The 23,993-nt window shown below is 45.4% G+C and overlaps 1 protein-coding gene across 1 annotated transcript in view; it reads left to right on the top strand.

Moving 5' to 3' along the window:
• Positions 1-23,993, top strand: part of LOC149307474 (immunoglobulin superfamily DCC subclass member 3-like) — a 56,854-nt gene that overhangs the window by 8,554 nt on the left and 24,307 nt on the right. The window contains 1 exon segment of the mRNA XM_089538568.1: positions 955-1,260. Within this exon segment, the coding sequence (XP_089394694.1) occupies positions 955-1,260 (306 nt within the window).

Raw genomic sequence — 23,993 nt, forward strand, 5'->3', positions numbered from 1 at the left:
GAACCTTTACACTCCACCAAAGGTATCCGAGGAGGGAAATTTACTGTATATACTCATGTATAAGTCTAGACATTTTAATCAAAAAATTGACCCCAAAAATCTGAGTCGACTTATCCATGGGTCAATGTAAGTACTGTACTTTAACTCTCATAAAAATAGAAACCATCTCCTGGTGAAATGCAAGAGGGTGATCTTCCTGGAAGCACTAACCTTCCTCTGTTCTCTCATCCATCTATCCTTCAGTATGAACACAAACAGTTATGCCTCCTGCAATTTTGTAAGTTCTTTGGCATTGTTTTCCCTTGCTTCACCCTTTAGAACATTTGTTACATGACCCTTACTCTCGACTTATCCACAGGTCATATCAAAATCCATCGTTTTGGCCCTTAAAACTGCCCTTGACTTATACATGAGATAGACTTATACTTGAGTACAGATCCATTCCGGGCCCCCGCGTTAAAAAAGTGTATGCTTGAGCCCCATTGAAAATAATGGGGCTTGTGCATGGCGCGGCGGTGCATGCGAGCCACGGGTGCGCACCTTATTATTCTTAATGGGACGTGACGCCCCTTGCGCTCCCACAGGCTCCGTAGCAGCTTTCAGTGTATGTTGAAAGCCATGTATGGTGCGTCCGCATATGACGCGGCCGCACTGTATATATGGGGTAAGTCTTAAGTCTAGGAAAGCTCATGCTGCCAACCTCTTTCTTTCACTTAGTCTCAAAGGTGCTACAAGATCTCTGAAGAAGCTGGCAAAGTATGTCTTTTGCCCAACATCACCCAGTGGATTTCCATGGCTGAGTAGGGATTTGAACCCAGGTCTCTCAGTGTCCTGATCCACCACTCAAACCATTACTGGTTCTCTTGTTGTATGTCTGGGGACTCTACCTCAGACTGGGGAGACTAACACACATGGCTCTTGAAATGACTTCTCCTTTCTTTCTCTCTGTTCCAGGTCTGTGCCGTTCGGCAGAGCTAGCATTTACCATAGAGCCCAGTGACCACACAGCTGTCCAGGAGCAGCCGCTGGTGTTGGATTGCCAAGTGGAAGGGATCCTCCCCATCAGCATCACGTGGCGGAAGAACGGGGTGCTGATGGGGGACAGCCAGGACTCCTTCACGCTTGCCAACGGCTCACTCTACTTCTCCCACTTCCAGAAGCTGAAAGGCGATGGGTCTTCCAATGAGGGCGAGTATGATTGTTTGGCTCGGAATCGCTTTGGGTTGGTAGTGAGCCGCAAGGCCAGGATCCAGGCTGCAAGTAAGTTGGGTTCTGTTTTCTTGGCTGGATTAAACAGTCTTGCTGGGTGTTGGCACTGAGTGGCTTTAGCATCTTGGTCAGTGGCTCCCAAGTTGGTGGAACAAGAGCATCCACTCTGTGTTTTAGGTTATTTTTAAGGAGCTGTCAAACGTGCTGAAAACTATCGCCAATGGCATTAGCATCTTGGATAGCCCCTTTAATGTTTGGATTAAAAGATAGATTGGAAGCCATGGTTTCACTTACCCATATCTGAGTGAAAAGGTGTCTCTAGGCATTTGGAGGTCCTCCAGTGCAATTCTATGGTCAATTTCCAACATACGTTAACCATAGAGTCATACTGGAGCATCTCCAGATGCTTAGAGAAACCACCTTTCTATGTATCCGGAGGTCTTCCAGTGCAACACGGTGATCAGTCTCCAGCAGAAATATAGCATTTGTCATTATCTGTATTTTTTGCTATCCATGGTAAGTCTGGGAACATGTCCTCCACAGGTATAGGATTGGGACAGTATTTTTTGAGAAATCTAAAACACATTATGATAATACTAATACAACAACTACTAATAATAATGGGAGACTACAGTCCTTCAAGTAAGCTAGACCTGAACCATATAGGGCTTTATAGATCATCGCCAGAACTTTTAAATTTTGCCCAGAAACGGATGGGCTGCCAGTGGAGCTGTTGCAAGACTTTCAACAAAGGACTTCTGAAAGCAGATTCTGAATGTCTCTGCATTAGAGTTAATAGCAGTTTGATACCGCTTTAAATGTTCTGATTCCATTCTATGAATTCCTGGGAATTGTGGTTCCACTCTCCTTTGCCAGAGAGATCTGGTAGAAAATTCAAGGTGCCACACCACCAAACTATGAACGAATTCCACAGGACAAAGCCATGGTCATTAAAGTGGGTTTGAAGTGCTATAATAGTTGAGTACAGATTCCCTCTCCAAAGCATCATCTGTTGCAAGGGGAGGAGTGGAGTGGTTTTAAACTATGTGTGTGTGTGTGTGTGTGTGTGTGTATGGGCGTGGGGCAAGGATGGGGTGAGGAGGCGGGGATGGTCAGCTGCAGTTTGGCCTCCGGATCGCTTGCTTAAGTGGCTGAGATTAAGTCTGAACCTGGGATCTTCCCAGTTCCCAGCCTTGGCATTGACGGCTGGAGCAGATGGCCTCTTCAACACTGTTCAAAGAGGGCTCCCCTTTCGCCTCCGCCCATTGTTCCCCATTGTCTGGGGGCTGAATGGAGCCCCGCTGAAAAGCGAAAGTCTGCCTGCTTTGCAAGGGCTTTGGGAGATGCTGCCACAAGGATGGAGATTCTCGAGAGGGATTGAGAAAGAGGCCTCGCAGCTCGCTGGGCTCGCATCTTGAAGAGCTTCTCCGAGCCTGGGCACAAGTGGTGCCATCTTTCACGGGACCCTTTCTCCCCTTGCCTTCTCCTTTTCTTGCTTTGAGAGGGGATGCAAACACAGCCAGCAGTTTTGCTCTTTCCCAGGACACCAGGAGCATCATTAGGAGGGTGCAAAGGGTGCGGATGGCACCAGGTGACACCATTGCTCCTTTGGGCAGAAACAAGCTGGTGTTTGCCTGTGTCCCTTTAAAATGCTGAAGACATGGTGCACATGGGGAAAGACTCAGTGGGAGGAGAAAGGAGAGGCCCTGGGTTTCTATTAAAAAATTAAAATTATTTTTTTGGAATTTTTTAAATTTTTATTTTTTAAAATTATTTTAATATATATATTAAAATATAATATCATACCACATTTTCACTTTGAACACATGAAGGTAGATTCAAGTGAATACATTTAGGGTGTGCATACTGTACTGTTAACTTAAAGGTATAGGCCTGTTCCAGACTGCCAAAATAAAGCTGCTTCGGGTCTCTTTGGAGGTATGCTGTTTAAATGATGCATGCATCCTAAGAATCCGGAAGCTGCACCAAAGCTGCACTACAGTGCTTAGGAATGGAGTGTGGCTTTGGCACAACCTCCGGACTCTTAGGACCCATGCATCATTTAAATAGCATACCTCCAAAGAGACCCGAAGCAGCTTTATTTTGGCAGTCTGTAACAGGCCATAGTTTTTTAAGTTTGCTACTTGTTTATGCCACAGTTGCTGCCATTACATTCAGTAAGACAGTTGGCCCTCCTTATACACAGATTTTTTTATACACGGATGCAAGCACCCACGGTTTGAAAATGTTCCAAAAAGGTATAAATTTCAAATATCAAACTTTGATTTTCCATATTTTTTTTTTAATAAGGGACACCATTTTGCTATGTCATTACGTTTAATGGGACTTGAGCATCCACGGATTTTGTTCCCCGTGGAGGATCTTGGAAGCAAACCCCAGCGTATAACAAGGGTCCACTGTATACAGGAATTATGGTTTGGACTACAACTCTGGACTTCAGGGTTCAATTCACTGCTCGGCCATGGACACCCACTGAGTGTGTTACACTCTCTCGGCCTCAGAGGATGGCAGCGGCAAACCCCCTCTGGAGAAACAGGCCAAGAAACCCCATGATAGCTTCACCTTAGAATTGCCATAAGTCAGAAACGACTTGAAGGCATACAACAACACAACGGCACCCCTTATATAAAATGGCAAAAAGTCAGGGATGCTTTGATTGAGAGTTCCTGCATGGCAGTGGGTTGGACTCTATGGTTCTATGAGCTTTGCTTTGAATATTTGCAAACAGTGTTTAGCTGAATCTGTGGGTGCAGAATGCATGGATGCGGAGGGCAGACTGCCCCTTTGTTCTTCTGGCGTCTCCTGTTTGCAAGCTCCTTTCCTCTCTTGGGGAAGGGGTGCTCCTGTTGGGGGGCAAAAGGGCCGGCAACTTTCTCAAAAGGCAACTCTTTGTCAAGGCCAAGAGCGCCTCTCCCTCCTCCCCTTCTCTTTCCATCCCTTTGATGCGCAGCGGTTGCACCCACGGCTGTCACTGAGCTCAATGGCTCCGTTTTCACAGATCACAGGAAGGGAACAATGGCTGCAGAGGCGATGACGTTGGGAAGAAAACAAATGGAATTTCACTGTGACCGAGAGGCCCGGATAAGAGCGAGGATCTGTTTTTACTGCAAACAAAAGATGGAGTGGTGTTGGGGCCGTGGGGGATGGGGTTCAGAGCCTATGGGTAGATCTGGCATCGCTTCCAGCCTTTACCCATGTTTAAAAAAGGATAGCTTATGTAGCTGATGATGATGATATTTACTTATATCCCACCTTTCTCCCAGTATAGGGACTAAGTGCAGCTTGCAAAGATGGGGGTGTTTTTGCATGTGATAGAGACTCTCCCTGCAGATTTCCTGGGTGTTTTGTGGGACTAGCGGAGGCTACAAAATTGAGGTCCAGGGACCACCCCTGTACAGAAAAGGCAGCCTTCCATGGATGTTGGCCTCCATTCCTGTCTGTAGTGAGAAGTGAGTTTTTGACGGGATTTTCCAGTAAACCTGTGAGGCTCCATGCTGCTGCTCAATCCATTTGAAGCTGTGCGGCGCATACTTAAACTCCTGCCATGGCAACAAGTTCATCGTCGGGCCAGAGAGCAGGGTATGGCCATGAGGTGTGGGAGAGTAAAAGAGTGTTAAGAAAAGATAGACCAGGCTGTGGCTGCCAGAATAAGAAAGGAAGAAGGGGAAATGGATGCAAGGGAAGGAGAGAGGAAGGAAGAAAAGAAGCAATGAAGGAATAGCTAGTTGCAAGTCAAATGAAAAGGAAAAAAGCAAGAAAAGGTTCCTGGCCTTTCAGTTGCAAGAAGGCCACAGGGAGCATTGGCTGAGGGGTCGCATAGTCTGAAAGCCAAAAGCTCCCCGAGTTGACCCCCAGTGCAACTAGGATCCCTTTCACAATAAACAATGAAAGCATTATGATTGTGCTTCGGCTGTATCCTGTGGGATCCTGGGATTTGAAGTTTGGGCTTCTAGCTGAGAACAGTGATGTCCCAATGCCTGGCATCATCCGGTGTGGGGGAGTGCATGGGGAGGCGACAATGACCGAAAGGGTGCACTTCGCTTTTTTAATCCAGTGGTGGCCTCCTTGTGAGGAGGAAGTCACCTCCGCAGTGGAGCCAGGAGGAGCATGCTCTCCCCTTCGCACCCTGCATGCCTAACTGGGTGTCACCCCTCCACTGAGTTGTCAAACTGGTGCGATCCACACTCCTTGCACTCCTCTAGATACCACTTACTGAGACGTCTGAATGCTCCTCCCTATTTTGCAAGTAGACTGGTCCCAAGTCTTCAGGATTCTAGCTTTCATGTGTTATGTTTTTATGGAAGGAACCAGTATGGGTCATCTTGATCCCTTGTGGATGGTGAAAAAGAGGTAATCTCTGAGCTGATGCCTTCCAGATAGTTTTGATTGATTACATTGATTACAACACCTGTTGTCCTCACAGTGACAAGGGGGCGATGGAGAATGTAGTACAAAGCTACCAGATTCTGGCAGGCTGTGGAGCAGTCACTGGGAGCTCAACTTTCTGTCCCTGCTTTCCAGAAATGCACCTTGCAGTGTAAATTAAGGATGGAAATATGGGGTATATGATTATTGTATATACTCATGTATAAGCCTAGAAATTTTAGGCAAAAAACTGACCCCAAAAACCTGGGTCGACTTATCCATGGGTCAGTGTAAATACTGTACTTTAACTCTTATCAAAAGGGGAACCGTTGGTGAAAGGCAAGAGTGCAGTCTGTCCTGGAAGCACTGACTTCCATCCAGAGTTTAGTGTGAGCCAAAACCTTTATGCCTGCCATAATATTGTAGGTTCATTGTTTTCCTTTGCTTCATCATTTAGATCCTTTGCTGCATGTCCCTAAGTTTTACCCTCGACTTATCCAAGGGTCATATCAAAATCCATAATTTTGACCCCAAAACCTGCCCTCGACTTATACATGAGGTTGGCTTGTAGTCGCGTATATATGGTAAACCAAGGTGTTCAAAAGGGAAACGTATGTATTATTTTACAACATTTTGCAATATGTCAATACACAGTGACACAAAATGATTGCAAAGCCAGTGACAGTAATGGCATTGGTGCTGGAACAGAGAGACAAATAACACTTTTCTTAACCATGGAGGATAATTGTGAGAGTGTTTTTTTACTCCAGCTTTTTTCTCTTGCAAGTCTTATCCACTTGTTTCACCAAATCCCCTCCCTGAAAAGCCTCACAATTGTGCACTCTGTGTGTGTGTGTGTGTGTGTCTCTCCTAAGAATGGGCTATGTGCGCTTGTGTTACGAAAAACATGAGTGGCATTTTGACAGCCTGGCGGCAGGTACTTACTACCCATGCAAAATACTTCATTTGAATCCAATTTAGACAAACTGGCCCACTTAACAATAGGGAATAGAAAGAGGACCGGCTAATGGTGACTTATTAAAATAAGGTTTACCCAGACCTTGCAATGGCTATTGTGGAGTGTGAAGTGGTTCTCAGTCTTGTTCATTGTCGCCTTTGCCCAAGTTGCTTCGGAGAAATTCGAATGCTCAATTAAAAAGTAGCAGTTGTGTCTCTTAGAGTTGACAGAATCCTGTATTTACTCAAACCCTTCACAAACAAAGCAAAACAGATGCCCGCTTTGTTTGGGCCAGGGATCTCTGATTTGCAAACTTTCAGAATTGCTTTTCTACAGTGCAAATGAAAAACACTGCAGGTGATGGCATGAAAATCATCATCATCATCATCATCTGAATCCTTGGTAGTCAAAAATTCCAGTTAGTAAAACTGGAAGACTGTGAAACTGATGATAATCCAGGTCAAGCCTCCCTTACCCAGAAATCTGAAACATTCCCAAAAACATAGATTTTCCCACTGGTGGCTAAGATATGATCTCTTTGCTTTCTGGTGGTTCATTGTATACAATCTTTGTCTCCTGCACAACATTATTTTAAAATATTGCAAAAAATTACATCAGTGAAATATTTTGCCCTTGATGCTTTGAGGTCGGTTCAGTTACCAATGTCCATTTGAGGTGGAACGATAGCCGAAATCCCTTTGGTAGTCACAACCATAATTGTTAAATGGCAAGAGCAGAAAACCATCGTCCCTCCATTTATTTGTATCACACCTATCCCACACGTGAGTCTCATTGATTCAATGGGTCTACAAGCAATGAGTGCATAGTGCTGCCAGCATGATGCTCCTGCTGCAACTTTTGCAACCTCTTATTGATGTTATTGCACTGAGCATTTCTTGTATGCAGCTTGGGAGAAAGATGGGATATAAATGAAAAGGGATGGTGGTTTTCTGCTCTCACTAGTGGCAGCCCCAGGAATGGAGGAGTCAATGCAATGCTGCAAGGGCATGAGAGATGCCAATGCTCATTAGGATTAGTTACTACTCATATTTTGGATTCTGCTGCTCATGACGAAGGGTGGCCATGTTTAACGTCAGCCTTCTTTTCTTTGAAGAGACAGCATAGTGTAGTGGTTTGAGTTCTGGAGTATGACTCTGGAGACCAGGATTTGGATCTCTGTTCCACGATGGAAACCCATTGGGCGACCTAGGGCATGTCACACTCTCTCAGCCACAAAGACAGGCAAAGGCAACTCTGCTCTGAACCAATCCTGCCAAGAAAACCTCGCTGTAAGCGGAAATTACTCAGAGGCATACAATAACAAAGCTATGAGGAGCGCCATGGTGTCTTCCATGTTGGAAAACAGAGTCTCTGAAGGAGCTTGAGCAAGTCATACTCTCTCAGCCTCGAAGGAAAACAATGGCAAAAATGACACACAGGCACTGAAGACAACAAATTAATCCTGTCCATTTCCATCCTCCCCAGCTTTAAGTATCTTCCACTCAGTGCCACCCACAGCTCCTAATTCTCCGGTCATCTCTGGTTACCTCCCCTTCCCCTCCATCCTCTTCTCTCTTCTTTCACTCTCTGGAATATCAGGAAGCAGATGTCCAAAAATAAAAAAGAGAGCATCTCCCCCCTTTTTTTCTTCTTTTCCCATGTTCTCACACCACTAGAAGCCTCCTCAAGAGGGGCATGCTTCAGTTTTATAATGCAGATGAACCCCTTTCTTCCCCCTTCCCTGGTCTTTCCCTACTCTGCTTGGAAACCCAGGGCTGGGAACACCAAGCCAGCAAATTCACAAAGCTGACAAGGGTCTTGCCAGTCTTTGCACAAGAGGAGGATTTGCAATTTTAAGCAGCGAGGGATAATGATGATGATAATCATAACTTTTGCAAGGCGCTTTCCCTCGCCAAAGGATCAGGGGGGGAATGGTGGCGAGGAAGGAGTGGGGGTCCGGATGTGCCGGACCACCCTGCCCTGAGCAAACAAATGAGCTTGAAGGTCCATAATTACAAGCCAGCCTTTTAAGGATTCCTCTAGAGGATTCCTGAGTAATGGAGGTCATGCAAGGTCAACGGAGAGCACCAGAGAATAAATCTGAAAGCACTAAGTCTCCCTCTCTCTCCCCTTTTAAAGCCAGGCATAAAGGATTTATTTTGTGTGAGGGACAGCTCTGGAACAATGCTCTCCCCCAACTCTCCCCTCGCAGGGGCCCACCGGAGAAAATAACATGGAGCCCTTGTGTAAAGCAGCAAAGTCATTCTCTGAGGATGGGAAAGGAAGGAAAGGGTGGCCATACAGAGTCTCCCCTCCTGGGAGGCATGGGAAGCTAACAAGTATCCAGTTGACTTGATAAACTGGGCAAACTGGATGGTTAGCGAAGTACGGGAACATCCAAAAACCCACAAAATGGCGAGTTTGCGTCATGTGTTTTGTGCACTTTGGTTGACCCAATAATGGTATCACTGAGAAGTCGAGGGCTTTCATGGCTGGCATCCATAGTTTTTTGTGGTTTTTTGGGCTGTGGGGCCATGTTCTAGATTTCTCTGAAGATGCCAGCCACAGATGCTGGTGAACGCAAAAAACCCACAAAAAGCAATGGTATCCCTGTTTTACGAGTTTTGGATGCCATTGTACTTCGCTGTATGGTCAGCATGGCTACCCCTGGATATGTTGCCTAGATGGTTCACTGTTTAGGAAGTCCTAGAGATGAGAGACAGAATCTCTTCACTATCTCATGCGTGTTAAGGATTTCCTATGGAAATTGTTAGCCTTTTTTTGTCTGATGCAGAACATCCACATTCACAGGACTGAGAAATCATAGAATTGGAAGGAACTGCAATGGCTATCTACTAATTTCCTGCTTCTAACATCAGAATCTTCTTCCTTACGTTTAAGTGGAATGTCTTATCGTTTGAATCCATTTTCTAGTCTCTGGAGCAGTGAAAAACAAGCTCGATCCATCCCATATATGCCATCCCTTCAGATATTTCAAGATGGCGCTCTGTGCCACTTCTGTGCCTTTTTCTTCTTCAAGCTAAATATGGCCAGATGTCTAAGCTATTCCTCAAACTTGTAGAGTTGTGCATGTGGGGCTATTGTACATGCAGGTGAATATTGCACATGGATAGGTTTTTTTGTGGGTTTTTCAGGCTATGTGGCCATGTTCTAGAAGGGTTTATTCCTGACGTTTCACCAGCATCTGTGGCTGGCATCTTGGGAGAACAATAGGTCAACTGCTTGTGAACATTTGCACAAATGTTTGCACAACTTGTGCAAAGATGTTCTGGCTATTGTCATTCCATTGAGTTGAGTCTCAGGTTTTGGACTGGAAATCCCAGGAGCCGGGACAATTCTGAATTGGCAACTCTAATTCAAACCATCTTTTAAATAAAACGTTCCTCCCAAAGAAGCTTGAAAATGCACAAAGTGTTGGGCGACAAAAGCTCGGAAACCCTAATGAGGAGTTTGAAATGCCAGCAATTGCTAAATAGCTTCAATAGGAGCGAGGCCATCGCTGATCAGAGATTTTATTTTTAATCCCTCCCCCCCAAAAAAACCCAGCCTGCATCTATTCTCATTGGAGGCAGATTATATTGAGCGGGTGAAATTCAGCTCACTGGTGGCTATTAAACCCGACAGTGTAATAAGTCCAATATGTATTTCAATTTACTTTGCAGCAACTACATTTAATTTACTCACTGCGGGGTTCGGGATGTAATCTTCCCTGTTCCCATTATTTGTCGAATGCATTATACATAAAGTTGCAAAAAAAAAAGGGGAGAAAGATGGAGCCTGAGCTGTTTCATGATTTGTTGCCCAGATGACATGGCAAATGCGAGCAAATTAACGCCGAAATCTTAGTGCTGCAGAGTGTAATTATATTTGCAGATGAATTAAACCCATTTCCTCCCATTCCTCCCCTTTTTCCTGTAAAGCTTGATTAAAGTGGACCCTCTCTATAATTTCCAGAGTGGCAGAAATATCGCCCATTGCCATCTTATAGAAAATGGGGAGTGTTGCAGCCATCATTCCCTGGTTTCACGGTAGCTATGGCTCACTTTGCTCCAAAACACACTGCAGAAATAATCCAGTTTGAGACCACTTTAACTGTCCTGGCTCCATGCTAGGGAACTCTGGAAGCTGGAGTTTCATGAGACATTTAGCCTTCTCTGTCAGAGAGCTCTGATGCCACAATGAACTACAATTCCCAGGATTCCCTAGCACATCATCAAATGAATATGCATGCAAACACCCTCATTCTGGTGTCACAACCATCCAAGAACACTAAATACATCTGTTTGCCTCCGCAGTTCTTCTCAAAATGGTGTCGGGAAGGAAGTGACAATTCCGAGTGCCATTTTGAGAGGGACTGCAGAGGAAAACGAACTTGCATAAGTGTCAGAGTCCCATATTAAGAGGAAGGCAGAACATAAACACAATCCCCAGGGGATTCTGGGACTTGTAAACCCCAAATGAACCTTTCCCAGGGGATTCTGGGACCTGTAGTCCCCCGACTCTGATCAGGAGCCACAGGAAAAAGTTTGACTAGTGGTAAAGGATCTTGACTAGCTGAATAGTACATAAACTACTACAACAGCCAAATGGGCAAATCTGAAAACAAGTAGGCTTGTCATTATGCATGAATCCGAGCAAAGAGGCGCATCTTCCTCCTCCTGTTTGATGGATGGCATTTAATATCTCCCAAGTCCTGGGTCTCATTTTCCCTTGACATCTGGTGACCGAATACATACACTGGAATTGTGACTGAATACACAAGTGGGGACTTTAATAAAGCAGAGCTGTGACGATGGATCGGTGGATGGCATGAGAGCTGGCTGGGGTTTTTTAGCCAAGTGAGGGATGACAAATCCACAAAGGAAATGCTCTTTGCACGTAGCTCAGGAGAACCACTGGATTAATGAACCAAAAAGCAAACAGCTGCTGCCCCTCTTCCTAATGCTCTCCGGTTCTGAACAGAACAAGGTGCCAGCGGTCTAGCACCAACTCTTGACCATAAAGGATGTCAGAAACACCCAAATGGATCCATCAGACAAAAGGCCCATCTAGCATTGCGTGCTATCTCTTTTTCCCTCTGGGAATCTGTCAAGTGAGGCATGAAGTCTGCATTCCCCCTTCCTCTATTCCCAGAGCCTGGAAAAGTTCTTCTTTTGGACCGTGTTGTTGTTGTGTGCCTTGAAATTGACTCTGACCTGTGACGGTCCTATCATAGGATTTTCTTGGCAGTCACACTCTCTCACCCTTGACTTCTTACAAGGGTGAGACAGTGTGGCCGCTTAGACATGTCTAAGCAGGGATTTGAACCCTGGTCTCCCAATGTCCAACACTCAAACTACTATACTAGGCTGACTCCTCACACCCAACAAACTACAGTGGACCCTTGCTTTACATGGGGCATCCACATAAAGCATATTCCGCACATACTCAAGCCCCATTTAGATGAATGGGGTGCACTCCTGTGCATGGCGCAGCACGCATGCCATTCATCTAAATGGGGCTTCCCATCAGTGTGCCTTCAAAACTGAGTCTGATGTAGGTTGAGCTTATTGGGTTTTCTTGGCAAGAATTATTCAGAGGGAGTTTGCCACTGGCTTCCTCTGAGCCGAGAGAGGAAAACCAGGAAAGATTTTAGATCATGAAAGAGACAGTCTGTATAGACTTAGAAAGGAATGCCATGAACATTAAAAGTCAATTTGGATTTCTCAAAAACAAGTCATGCCAGACTAGTCTGATCTCTTTCTTTGACAGAGTTACAAGCTTAGTAGATGAAGGGTATGCTGTGGATGTAGCGTATCTTGATTTCAGTAAGGCCTTCTGACAAGGTCCCCATGATAGCCTTGAAAATAAGCAAGCCAAGAAAACCCCATGATAGGTTCACACTGTTGATGTTGTTGCTGAGTGCCTTCAAATCATTTCTGACTTATGGCGACCCTGTCATGGGTTTTCTTGGCAACACTTGTTCAGAATGGGTTTGCCTTTGCCTTCCTACGGCGCTAAGAGAGCGGGACTTGCCCAAGGTCCCTCAGTGGGCTTCCATGGCCAAGGGGGGATTTGAACCCTGATCTCCAGTCACAGTCCAACACGCAAACCATTGTGCCATGCTGGTTCAGGTTTGCCTTAAGGTTGCCATGAGTCCGAAATGCCATGAAAGCTCACAACAATAACAGTCTTGAAAGGAGCATGGGAGGAACTGTGCATCTGAATGAGACTCTTCCAGGGCCCTCTGTTCTTTGGCTTCTGCTCAGTTCCAGGCTTGAATCTATCCATCTGTTATGTGGTCTTCCTCTCTTCTTACTTCCTTCCACCTTTCCCAGTATCATTATCTTTTCTAATGAGTCATGCCTTCTCATAATGTGGCCAAAGTACGACAGTCTCAGTTTGGTCATCTTGGCCTCCGGGTCGCCACGAGTCCAAAATGTTTTCAGAGCTCACAACAACAACAGTAAATTTGGAAAGCACAGTGATTCTGATGTAAGGGAGTCCTGGTGGCGCAGTGGTTAAATGCCTGTACTGCAGCCATTCACTCAAAACCACAAGGTTGCGAGTTCAAGACCAGCAAAAGGGCCCAAGCTCGACTCAGGCTTGCATCCTTCCGAGGAGGGAGCTAAAATGAGTACCCAGACTGTTGGGGGCAAATTAGCTTACTTGCTAATTAGCTTACTTGCTAATTAGCTAACTTGCTCTTCACCGCTATGATCTTTGGAATAGCCGTATATAAACAAAACAAATTAATAATAATAATAATAATAATAATAATAATAAGGTGGTTTTATATTTCTCCCCATCCTTGAGAAAAATAGTTTGGGTGGACTTGGTGCTTCTAGAAAAGAGATGAGAGGCAGCAAGGCGGGGAAGAAGGCACACTGCTCCTTTAAGTGCGCTGGGCCCATGGCTGTTTCCACTTAGCCCTCTCTGGCCGGCTTGTCTCCCTGCATCAGGGCTCAGCTTTCATCATGCCTCTCTTCCCCGCAGACCCCTCCGGGCCTCCCTCTCTTTAGGGGCCCTGGAAGCCAAAGGCTGGCAGGCTGTGTGACAGAGAGCAGTGACCTCTGAATAAGTAGTCGAGCAGATGGCCCTTCCCCCTGCCTCCGCGCCTTTCTCTCCCGGACCCCAGGGGCATGGGCCCCATGACCTCGGCTTTCGCAGAATGCCAGAGTGCTGCTTGCAAACGTGACTTTGGTATGCTCCAAACAGGCATACATTATCCCCCTGTCTCAGGAAGGAGGGTCTCTTCCAAGGCAAGGGCGGTGGGGGGCTGCGGCGGGATTAGTCATGGCAAGATCCCCGAAGGAGGTGCTGGTCAGGAATGGAAAAGGCTGGACTTCTTATGCCTTGTGTGGCTCCTCCAGGGCTACGTTTGCAGTCCCCAAAGCCCCCCAACAGACCCCTAAGTCCTGAGGCTACCCAATTTGTTTATTTTTGGGGGTGGATTGAGAGCTGTTTCAAATTTGTGGCCCCAAACACACCAACAATTTTGCAAATGCACAAGCTTGCTTCCTTTCCCTCCACCACAACCACCCGATCCCACCAGACTCTTTAAATCAGATGCAAACTGGCCAAAACAGTTGTCCACTTCCAGTGCACAACTGACCAGATGTTGCCTAACTCAATAGTTTCTCTTCATCCTGGAGAGAAGTGGCCAGTGGGGTGCCACAGGGTTCTGTCCTGGGCCCAATGCTATTCAACCTCTTTGTCAATGACTTGGATGAAGGAGTAGAGGGCATGCTTATCAAATCTGCAGATGATACCTGGCACAAACACCAGTTCGGAGGGGAGTCCTAAGATATTTCCAACACAGCTATGTTATACCCTAGCATACAGCTCTTGGCTATCTTCACTAGTCGGATTGCCTTTTTCCACTAGATAACATTATGAGTAGGCTTTGATGTCCTTAATTATGGCTCTCTCTATGTGCTTTCCCTGTTTAACAAGGGAAGCATTTGTAAATGAACTGGCCCATCGGCTGGTTAATAACACCTCCTTATCAAGCATGCTGATCAGTATTAGTTATGCCCTATAAAATTCATACCAGGCGCCTGGGGGAAATCGCTGAAATTATGGCTGAGGGCTGAGGAAAATGCATTGTATCTATATACATGTGCTTTTGTGAAACCACAAAAGCATCTGAAAACAAGCTGGAAGGCCCAAGAGCTCCTTCGAGCAAAGCAAAACAAAACAAGCCTATACATAAGTCGGCTTGCCAGCTCACAGTTTAACAATTCCAGATTAGAAACTTCCCCTGCGTTTCCACCAAAGGACAGGACCAGCAGACCATAAATTTGCTGATTATATGCATTTGGGCTGCCTCCGTTCCCTTAATGACCCTTTCTGACAATTGCAATTCTCAGTGATGGGGGCAAATCCCCCCTTCTTCCCTCTTATCCCTCTCCTTCCCAACAATGTCCCTTTTCTTCCTGATAATATAGATGTAAAACCTTTAAACCTTTACCTTTAAAACATACAGTGGGCATATAGAGAAACCAAGTGAAATGCATCCAGAAAGACAATATGCACAACAGACCGGAGCACAACTGCACAACTGCAAAAAGTGCAGTGCTTGGCACAGGACTTATTACTTGGCCATACTTTGCTGATTCCTGGATAGAATCCAAATCATTGACTGTCCAAACGTCTTTTCAGTAACATCCGGCAGACTGTCAAAGGAGTAGTAGTAGTAGTAATACTAATAATAGTAATAGAAGAAGAACAGCTATATATATATATCCCCTAACAGATTTTGTCAAACATAAAGAACAGTGCATATACAGGTTGAAACTCCCTTATATGAAATGCTTGGGACCAGAAGTGTTTGGGATTTTGGAATGTTTCCATATATATAATGAGATATCTTGGAGATGGGACCCAAGTCTAAACATGACATTCATGTATGTTTCATGTGCACCTTATACATATAGCCTGAAGGTAGCTTTGTACACAGTATTTTAAATAATTTGTATGTGAAACAATGCTTGTGTACACTTGAAGCAGCAGAAAGCAAAGGTGTCACTATCTCATGTGGACACTTTTGAAGTATTTTGGGTTTCTGAATTCTGGATAAAGGAAACTCAGCCTGCACTGCAAGCACAGTTGCAAGATAGCTGGCTCCCTCTCTGCTCCCTGGTTTTTTGGAATGCACACATCTCTTCCTTGGGAGCTGAAACACTTGGAGCTGGAAGCAGCAGCACCTAAAGGTCAGGACCTGGGGCCTCCTTCTGAATGTGCAAAAGGGGGGAAGAATGGGTCTCGGAAGGAGAGGAGAAGGGAGGGCTGGAGGCCATTTTTGTCATTAGCTGAGCTTCAAAGGCGCTTGGAGATGCTGGGCGGGAAAGAGGGGAGCCTTCCCCAAAAGCCGAATGCCAATTAGACCCAGTCTGGAGTGGTCCAGACCCACTGGTTTGGTTCACCTGGTCCACAGCTGCCTCAATGGGGGGCAATGGAGGGCTGAGAATGGGAAAGGAAGCTAAGCAGCGGAGAGGGAAGTTTGCATTTTCTCTCTTAGCAGGGTCAGTTGACAGAATCCAGATCCAGCATGGCCTCCTGATGGATGATTAAAACACAACACACACACATTTCAAGGTAGTCGATGCTTTCATCAGCCTTTAGCTTCAAGGATAGAGGGAGAGAAGAAAGGTTTGCAGAAAGTTCCTTTTCGGGACGTCAGCATGACCAACAGCTCAGGGATTCTGGCATTATCCAAAAAGGTGGTTACCTCCCTGGGCAGCTTTTGGGTCATTCATGCAGGCCACTTTTGTCCCCTCATTTTTTAATTCCCTAGGATCTGGTATGACCCCCTTTCCACCCTGATTTGAGTTCAAATCCTACTTTCCTGGAGTCCCATATCTCTGCTTTCTGTCAAGATGGTCAGGTTCAATGAAATGTCTTTGCATCTTCCACACACCTCAGCAACATTTCTTTTAAATAAAAAGATTTTTCTAGGTAGCGCAATCAGGCAAAGTCAATTGCAACAACAACATTAATATTTATTTCTTACCTCTCCCCGTGGATCAAAGCATGGAACAATAACAGACCAACGCATACATGATATCAGTTAAAATACATATTGGTTAAAAGAACAGACAAGACGCATGCTATCAAAACAACCCACATTTAAAATTCACATGTCGCATGCCTTCAAGCTCTTTCCAGTTTATCACAGGGCTTTTGGGGCATCCTCTGGGGCTGAGAAAGTGTGACTTGCCAAAGGTCACCCAGTGGTTTTACATGGTTGAGCAGGGATTCGAACCCTGGTCTTCCAGAGTCATAATAGTCTAATGCTCAAACCACTGTGTCACACTTTATCTTACGCCGGTGCCAAAAGTGAATTTTTAAAGCTCACAATGATATTCCTAAACAAACAGCGAAGAATGTACATTGCACACTGTAGTTGTACACTTTTAATGACAAGGCAGGCCTCTCTCTATCTCTCTACATAGCTGTTTTAAGAGACCTGGATAAATATGTCTCTCATATTAAAAAATCGAATCAGGGCTGCCCGGGAGTTCAATTTATCCCATAAAATCTCTAAAAAGCTTGTAAACTCCTTGCGTTATTAGCTGAGATTTATTATATGTATTTGATGTAATTCTCAGAGGTATTGTTAAGCAAAAACGAGGAAGGACTGGGCTCCCTTTCCTCCTCCTTTCCCTTTTAAATGCACTTTCCTTTTGGAAAAAGAACAGAAGCTGGTCCAGGAGAGATGTGTCCATAGGATGTCCAAATGGGGAGCGCCAACTGTATTCAGTTTGATATCTTTGCACTTACACATATGTAAAATGCAAACAGAATTTCATGCATTGTTTTCATGCCCCTTGTTTTGACTATATGCCCATAATGCACTCTTTTCAGACTGTGCTCTCAAGGGAGCCAGAAGGGCCTAGCTGGGTGATTTGATCCAAAAAAATAACCGTGTTGAGTTTTTCCTTCCCCCTCCGTTTTTTATTTTACTCTCCTTGTGGGAGAGGTTGAGCTTCAGTGCTCAGCATTTGCTCCTTTGGATGAAAGCCTTTGCTAGCCATCTTGGTGGATCTTCCCAGCTTTACAGTCTGGAGATGAATGGGACCCGAAATCAGCCTCCGTTTATCCATCACCAGCAAAGCATGAAATTGCACTAGAACTGCTCTAATGGTTTGCTAAACAATCCAATCCCTACTATGGCGAAACAGTAATTTGCTGCCTAATTAGGAAGTTAATTGTTCTAGGTTTTATTGGGGTCAAGGTTTTCATTGCACATGTGTGTGCATGCGCGTATGTGTGTTCGGGGTTGTATTGTTTTCTGCTGCTGTTTTTGGTTTGGCTAGTTGCAACGGGGGCCCACTGCTGCCACTTTTCAAGAAAAGGTCATTGGTCCTCCCATCCTGCAGCCATGCCCAGCTGTGCCCAACCAGCCACCAAGTGTGCGCATATCTATGCACAGTGGCAAACTCCATTTCTGCAACCTTGAACTACAGATGGACATTCTGGGATTGGACAAAAATGTCCATTTCTGCAGCATTGAACTCCAGATGACCATTCTGCATTGGACAAAAATGTCCCTTTCTGCAACCTTGAACTGCAAATGGCCAATCTGCACTGGACAAAAATGTCCATTTCTGCAACCTTGATGGCCATTCTGCATTGGACAAAAATGTCCAACCGCTTCCAAAAGGGAGCTTTTGCATGCCTTAGGATTCTAGCCACAGTGACTTCAGGTGTCCATGGATGGTGTGAAGCAAAGCTATTTGTTTTCTCGACCAGGATGGAATAGCTACCACTGTGGCTGAGAACTTATGAAGTTTCGAACCTGGACTTACCCTCAGAGACCTATGGGTATCTGGGCTTTGTCTGCGCTTCCCTCCAGAGCCTGTGAACATGGCTACAATTCTCATCTCAGGGATGCTAATTAAAGCCATGCCTGACATTTCAAAGCCTCCTGCCTAGAGGAGAAAGGAACACCGCCTCCTTCCCGCAGTTCCTGACAAAATGCACCTTTAACTCAGGCTCGACTTTCCTGGAGCATAAATACTCTCTCCCCCTCCACTCTTTGGGTTTGACTTATGGGTCTCCTTCCCCCCCTTTTGTTTTTTTGGTCCTGGAGCCGTAACCATTTCCTGCGTTCTGATTGCTTTCTTCCTTTGCTTGCAGGCTGATTGCTGCCAGGAACACAAATGGCCCTGGCAGCTGAAACATAATTGTGTGCAGTTGTGGGAAAGGGACACGGCTTCACCAGGTCTCCGTTTCGCTGCCCTGGAGTATCTGCCATTGCTCAACATGTGAGCCATGTGAAATACTATAAGTTGACCGCATGTATATCTCAAGCGTAGGTTTTGGGGCCAAAATTATGGATTTTGATATGATTCCTGGATAAGCTGAGGGTAAAGCTTAGGGGTGTATAACAAAGGATGCAAAGGATGAAGCAAAGGAAAACAGTGCCAGAAAACAAATACAAAATTCCAGCATACTAAAGGCTTCGTGGATGAGAAAATATAAAGGGAATGTGAGTGCTTCCAGAACAGATGACACTCTTGCCTTTCACAAGGAGATGGTTCCTTTTTTAAAATAAGAATTAAAACGCAGTACAATACTTACATTGACCCATAGATAAGCCGACCCAGGTTTTTGGAAACAATTTTTGGACTAAAATTTCTAGACTTATACATGGGAGTATATACAGTATACAACCTGGACAGAATAAAGAATGATACAGAACTTGATACAGAATTGTGGCCTAAGGTCAGAATCGTGTTGGTGAACCATGCTAGCAATTGCACTTTTTCTAGGGTCCACCAGAAGAAAGTACTATATATCTGTCTTACTCTCATGGGATCATGGAGGCATTTCTCTTTGGCCGTAATACTGTTAGTGCAATATCATGAGCGTCCTGATGGCCACCTTCTTTCCCTCCTCTCTTTCTCTCTCCCTCTTCCAGAGGGTCACCCAAACTGGCCACTCCATTTGCATTCATTCCATATGCATTTACACACACACACACACACACACACACACACACACAGAGAGAGAGAGAGAGAGAGAGAGAGCTCAGAGCAATGGTGTGGGTTGGCCGTGATTTCCCCAGTGGCTTCTATTGCCAGCTGAATAGCCACGGATGTGCATTAGCTGGCCAGCCAGATGGTGGATTGCAAAGTTTGTGCGGGATTGTCTGTTGTTGATAGAGCCTCATTACAAAGGAAGGATGAGCTGCCCCCTCCTGCTTTTCCCCCTTCCCTGCTGGTTTGAACCCTATTGTCCTATTGCTATGGTGGAATGTCTTAATTCCTTGTAAACCATCATCTTTCCCCCCACCACCACTGGGTCCTTGTAAAATGGGAATGGAGGTTGTTTCCTGCTCCTAGAGCATTCCCTAGACTTGTTTAAAACACATTCAAGTTACCATGGGCCCTTGGTATCTGCTGGGTCTTGGTTCCAGGACCTCCTCCAATGGATGCCAAAATCCGCAGATGCTCAAGTCCCATTATGTCCAATGAGGTGGTAAAATGGTTGAATCTAGTTTGGTGGATGTAGAATCTGGGGATGTGGAGGGGCGACAATATTGGAAAAGGTACATTAGGAAGAACTTCTCGACTGTAAGAGCTGTTTTGAAGTGGCATAGACTGCTTGGAAGGCACAGCTTTGGAGGTCTCTAAATAGAGGTTGGATCGCCATCTCTTGGGAGGGCTTTAGCTGTGTATTCCTGCATGGCAATGGGTTGGTCTACAATCGTGATCCTTGTGGCTTTCTACGCTTCTGTGCTTCTACATATGACCCATTAGGCAACCAAGGACCCTTTCACACTATGTCACATGCTGAAATGCATCATATGCAAGGACATTTGGGTGCATGCCATTTCCAAGACTTATGGAGAGACTCTAAGGCAAACTTATTCTGGGGTTTTCTTGGCAAGATTTGTTCAGAGGTGGTTTGCCATTGCCATCACCTGAGGCTGAGACCTTGCAGCATGCCCAAGTTCCCCCAGTGGTTTTCATGGCTCAGCAGGGATTTGAACCTTTGTCTCCAGAGTCATTGTCCAACACTCATACCACTACTCCATGCTGGCTCTTAGTACAGCTGTCCAAAGCATGCCATGGTACAGCAAAAACAGACATCAGTACACCAAGGTACCAAATGCCCAGGTATGTATTGCCCTTGTCCTGTTGAATCCCATGAGAGGTGGGCCAAGGACAGAATGTGCATTTTAATGCAATAGCTTGAAAACTGTTTGATAGATAACAGCTCTGTATTAACAAAGGACAGGATCGGACAAAGGATGGGATCAGACGGAGTTCCTCCATTCCCAGCTTGGAAATTGCTAACCTGTATTTTCAACAGGGGGGTAGTTTTGGGTATTTCTAGTGGAAAGCATTTGCAACTCAGCTTTCCTGGGTTTATAGCAGTGATTTCCAAACTTTGGTCCTCCAGGTGTTTTGGACTTCCACTCCCAGAAGCCCCAGCCAGCTTGGCCACCAGTCAGGAATTCTGGAAGCTGAAGTCTGGAACATCTAGAGGACCAAAGTTTGGGGACCACTGGTTTATAGGGATGCAGGCGAACACCACCGTCCATTTCTGCCCAACGGTGGATGTTTAGGAAGCATGGAGTCACCCCTATTTGGGTGTCACCTGGAGTTGTCCGCACTCCCCGTACCCCTATGGCAATGCCCCTGTTTCTTGCTCATCCAGGAAACGGCCAATATTTGGACATCAAAAGACGCGTTGTTGCAGCCACATTGCCCAGAGGGGCAAAACCATCAAACCCCGCATGGTGTAAACAGCCAAGCGGTATGAACTTTCTCTCTTAGGCCGCCAGACATTGGACGGCTGCCAACAGAAGCATACGGCGGCTGCTGCTGCGGTGGAGAAGGCGGAAGAGGGAACTTCCAGCGATAAGCTATTTTCAGCCAACAGGGCTTTTCCCGGTGAATAAATAGAAGCAGGGTGTGCATGTGTGTGTGTGTGTGTTGCGAGGCTGGCCCTGTGTGTAAGCAGTCATGTGACCCATTTCCAGGGGTTTGCTGTGCATTCACGAAACAGCTGACTCAACATGCTCTTTTCCCTGAGCCTTTTGCCAGAGAAAGAAAACCATTGCAGGAGCAAAGGAACAACGTTTGTAGCTTTGCTCCAAGATAGGACTGGCACGGTGCTTTGTATCCACTGGAATTTGGTTCCAGGAACTGTTGTGGATACCAAAATCCATGCATGCTCAAGTCCCATTATGTATAGTGGTGCAGTAAAAGGGTATCCCTTATATAAAATGGCAAGATCAAGGTTTCATTTTGGAATTTGTATTTTTTGGAATATTTTCAAGCCGTGGGTGGTTGAGTCCATGGATAAGGAGGGTTGATTATACAAGAAGGAAGGCAAGAGATCCTTACAGATGTGCCAATAAGATTAGCAAGAACCAGAGATCTATCCAAGGATTGCCATATTGGCTATACAGCAAAGTACAGTAACATCCAAAATCCACAAAATAACGATACCTTTATTAGCCAGCCAAAATGTAGCAAATACATGATGCAAGCTTTCAAAGCTCCACTGGCTTCTTCATCAGGCAAAGCTGTTAAGAATTAAAGAGAAGAAAGAAAGAAACATGATCAGTAGATGTCATACAGGGCCACTTGTATTGCTTACTAGACCAGTATTCCTGTTCCTGTCCAGTATGGTGTAATGGTTTGAATGTTGGACTAGGGCTCTGGAAGACCAGGGTTTGAATCCCTGCTCAGCCGAGTAAAATCTTGGTCAAGTTACACTCTCTCAGCCTTAAAGGAAGGCAGTGGTAAACCCATTCTGAAGACATTTTGCCAAGAAAACCCTACAATGTACATTGGCGTTGCCTTGATGCCATGCAACAACAAAATGGGTTGAAGTCTGGTTTGTAGCAAATGTAGTTTGGAGTTTGAGGCTTGCTTTGTAGTTTGTGGCCTGGTAGTTTGCTCTGAGCATTGGATGATGACTCTGGAGGCCAGGGTTCAAATCTCTGCGCTGGGTGACCTTGGGCGAGTCACATTCTCTCAGCCTCAGAGGAGGATGGGCATGGCAGCCCCTTTCTGAAAGAAACTTTCCAAGAAAGCCCCATGATAGAAGCTGGAAATGATTTGAAGGCACAACAACAGTCACAAAGTTTATAGCATGTAAGGAGTGTTGTGGTGTACTTTGAGGGCCGGAGTAGGACTGCAGGAGATGCAACAACAACATGGCACAGAGAAAGTGGAAAATCTCTTTCTTGTATAATATTAGAAGTCAGGGTCATCCAGTGAAGGTGGACTATGGATAAAGATGGATAAAAAGGAATTGCATTGTCACAAAGCGCATGGTTGAAGGATGGAATCCAAGCGCTTCCCAGCTTGAATGGCTTTCAAACAGGAGATAGATTCTATTCAAAAGACCCAGCCTTGCAGACTTCTCCTTCTTCTTGCTTCCTCCAAACTCCTGTGGATGTGGGGGTTTGGTCATCCGACCCTTGAGAATGTGACAACAGCCAGCTCCTGGGATATATGGTCAAGCCAAGCCTTGGGCGTTATGGAGTCAGAACAGAGCAAAGATGACGTCTGCGATTGTCAAGGAAGAAGGAGGCAATTAACGCTGGCCGGGCGATTGGATGCTTGGCGGATGGAAATGGCCCCTTGCCCAAGCGCTCGATAAATCACCCGTTCCATTTGGGGAAGGAGCTTCCCCTGGTAATTAATGAGCCAGGATAGAGATATTAAAACGTGGAGCGTGCGGTGATAGACTGGCGTGTCATTCGTTTGCATGTCATCTACCTCTTATGGGATGAACTACCAAGGAACAAAGGATGGACTCCTTGTGGAAGGGAGAGGGCTGTTCTCTACAAAAGCAGGGGATTCACTCTTTCTTTGGAAATACGAAACCAGGGCAAGAAGACATTTAGGCTGTATCCACACGGGAGAAATAACCTGGTTTGACACTGCAGCCCACAACAAACTCCAGCTCCCAGAATTCCATAGCCAAGTGAAGCCAGAAAAGAATTAAAGCAGTGCCAAATTGAGTTATTTCTCCAGTGTGGATGCAGCCTTAGTTAGCTAATTGTAAGGATGCCATTGAAAACATGTCTTGCAAATGTGTGCGTTATTATTAGAGAATTGCTTTGTGGAATGTGAGGTTTGTTGATGCTATCCATCTATCTTATCTTATCTTATCCTACTATGTTTCAATCCTTCTATTGAGCCATGATGGTGAATCAGGAAGGGCTTGATGGTTTTATCAGGGAGCCCTGCAGAAATGAAATGGGCCGTTTTGGTGATATAGAGGCTCATAACTCTTATGGTGTCTCAATGGTATGTTGCTGCTGCTTTGAAGTCATTTCCAACTTACGGCAACCCTAAGGCAAACCTATCTCTCTGTTCGGAGAAGGGTTGCCATTGCCTTCCCCTGAGGCTGAGAGAGTGTGAAAGCTCTTTGTGTGTGTGTTTATATATATATATATACACAC

Source organism: Sceloporus occidentalis, unplaced genomic scaffold (assembly GCF_023333645.1).
Source record: "Sceloporus occidentalis isolate IW3139 unplaced genomic scaffold, rSceOcc1.0.p SCAF_9, whole genome shotgun sequence".
In the NCBI taxonomy this organism is placed as follows: domain Eukaryota; kingdom Metazoa; phylum Chordata; class Lepidosauria; order Squamata; family Phrynosomatidae; genus Sceloporus; species Sceloporus occidentalis.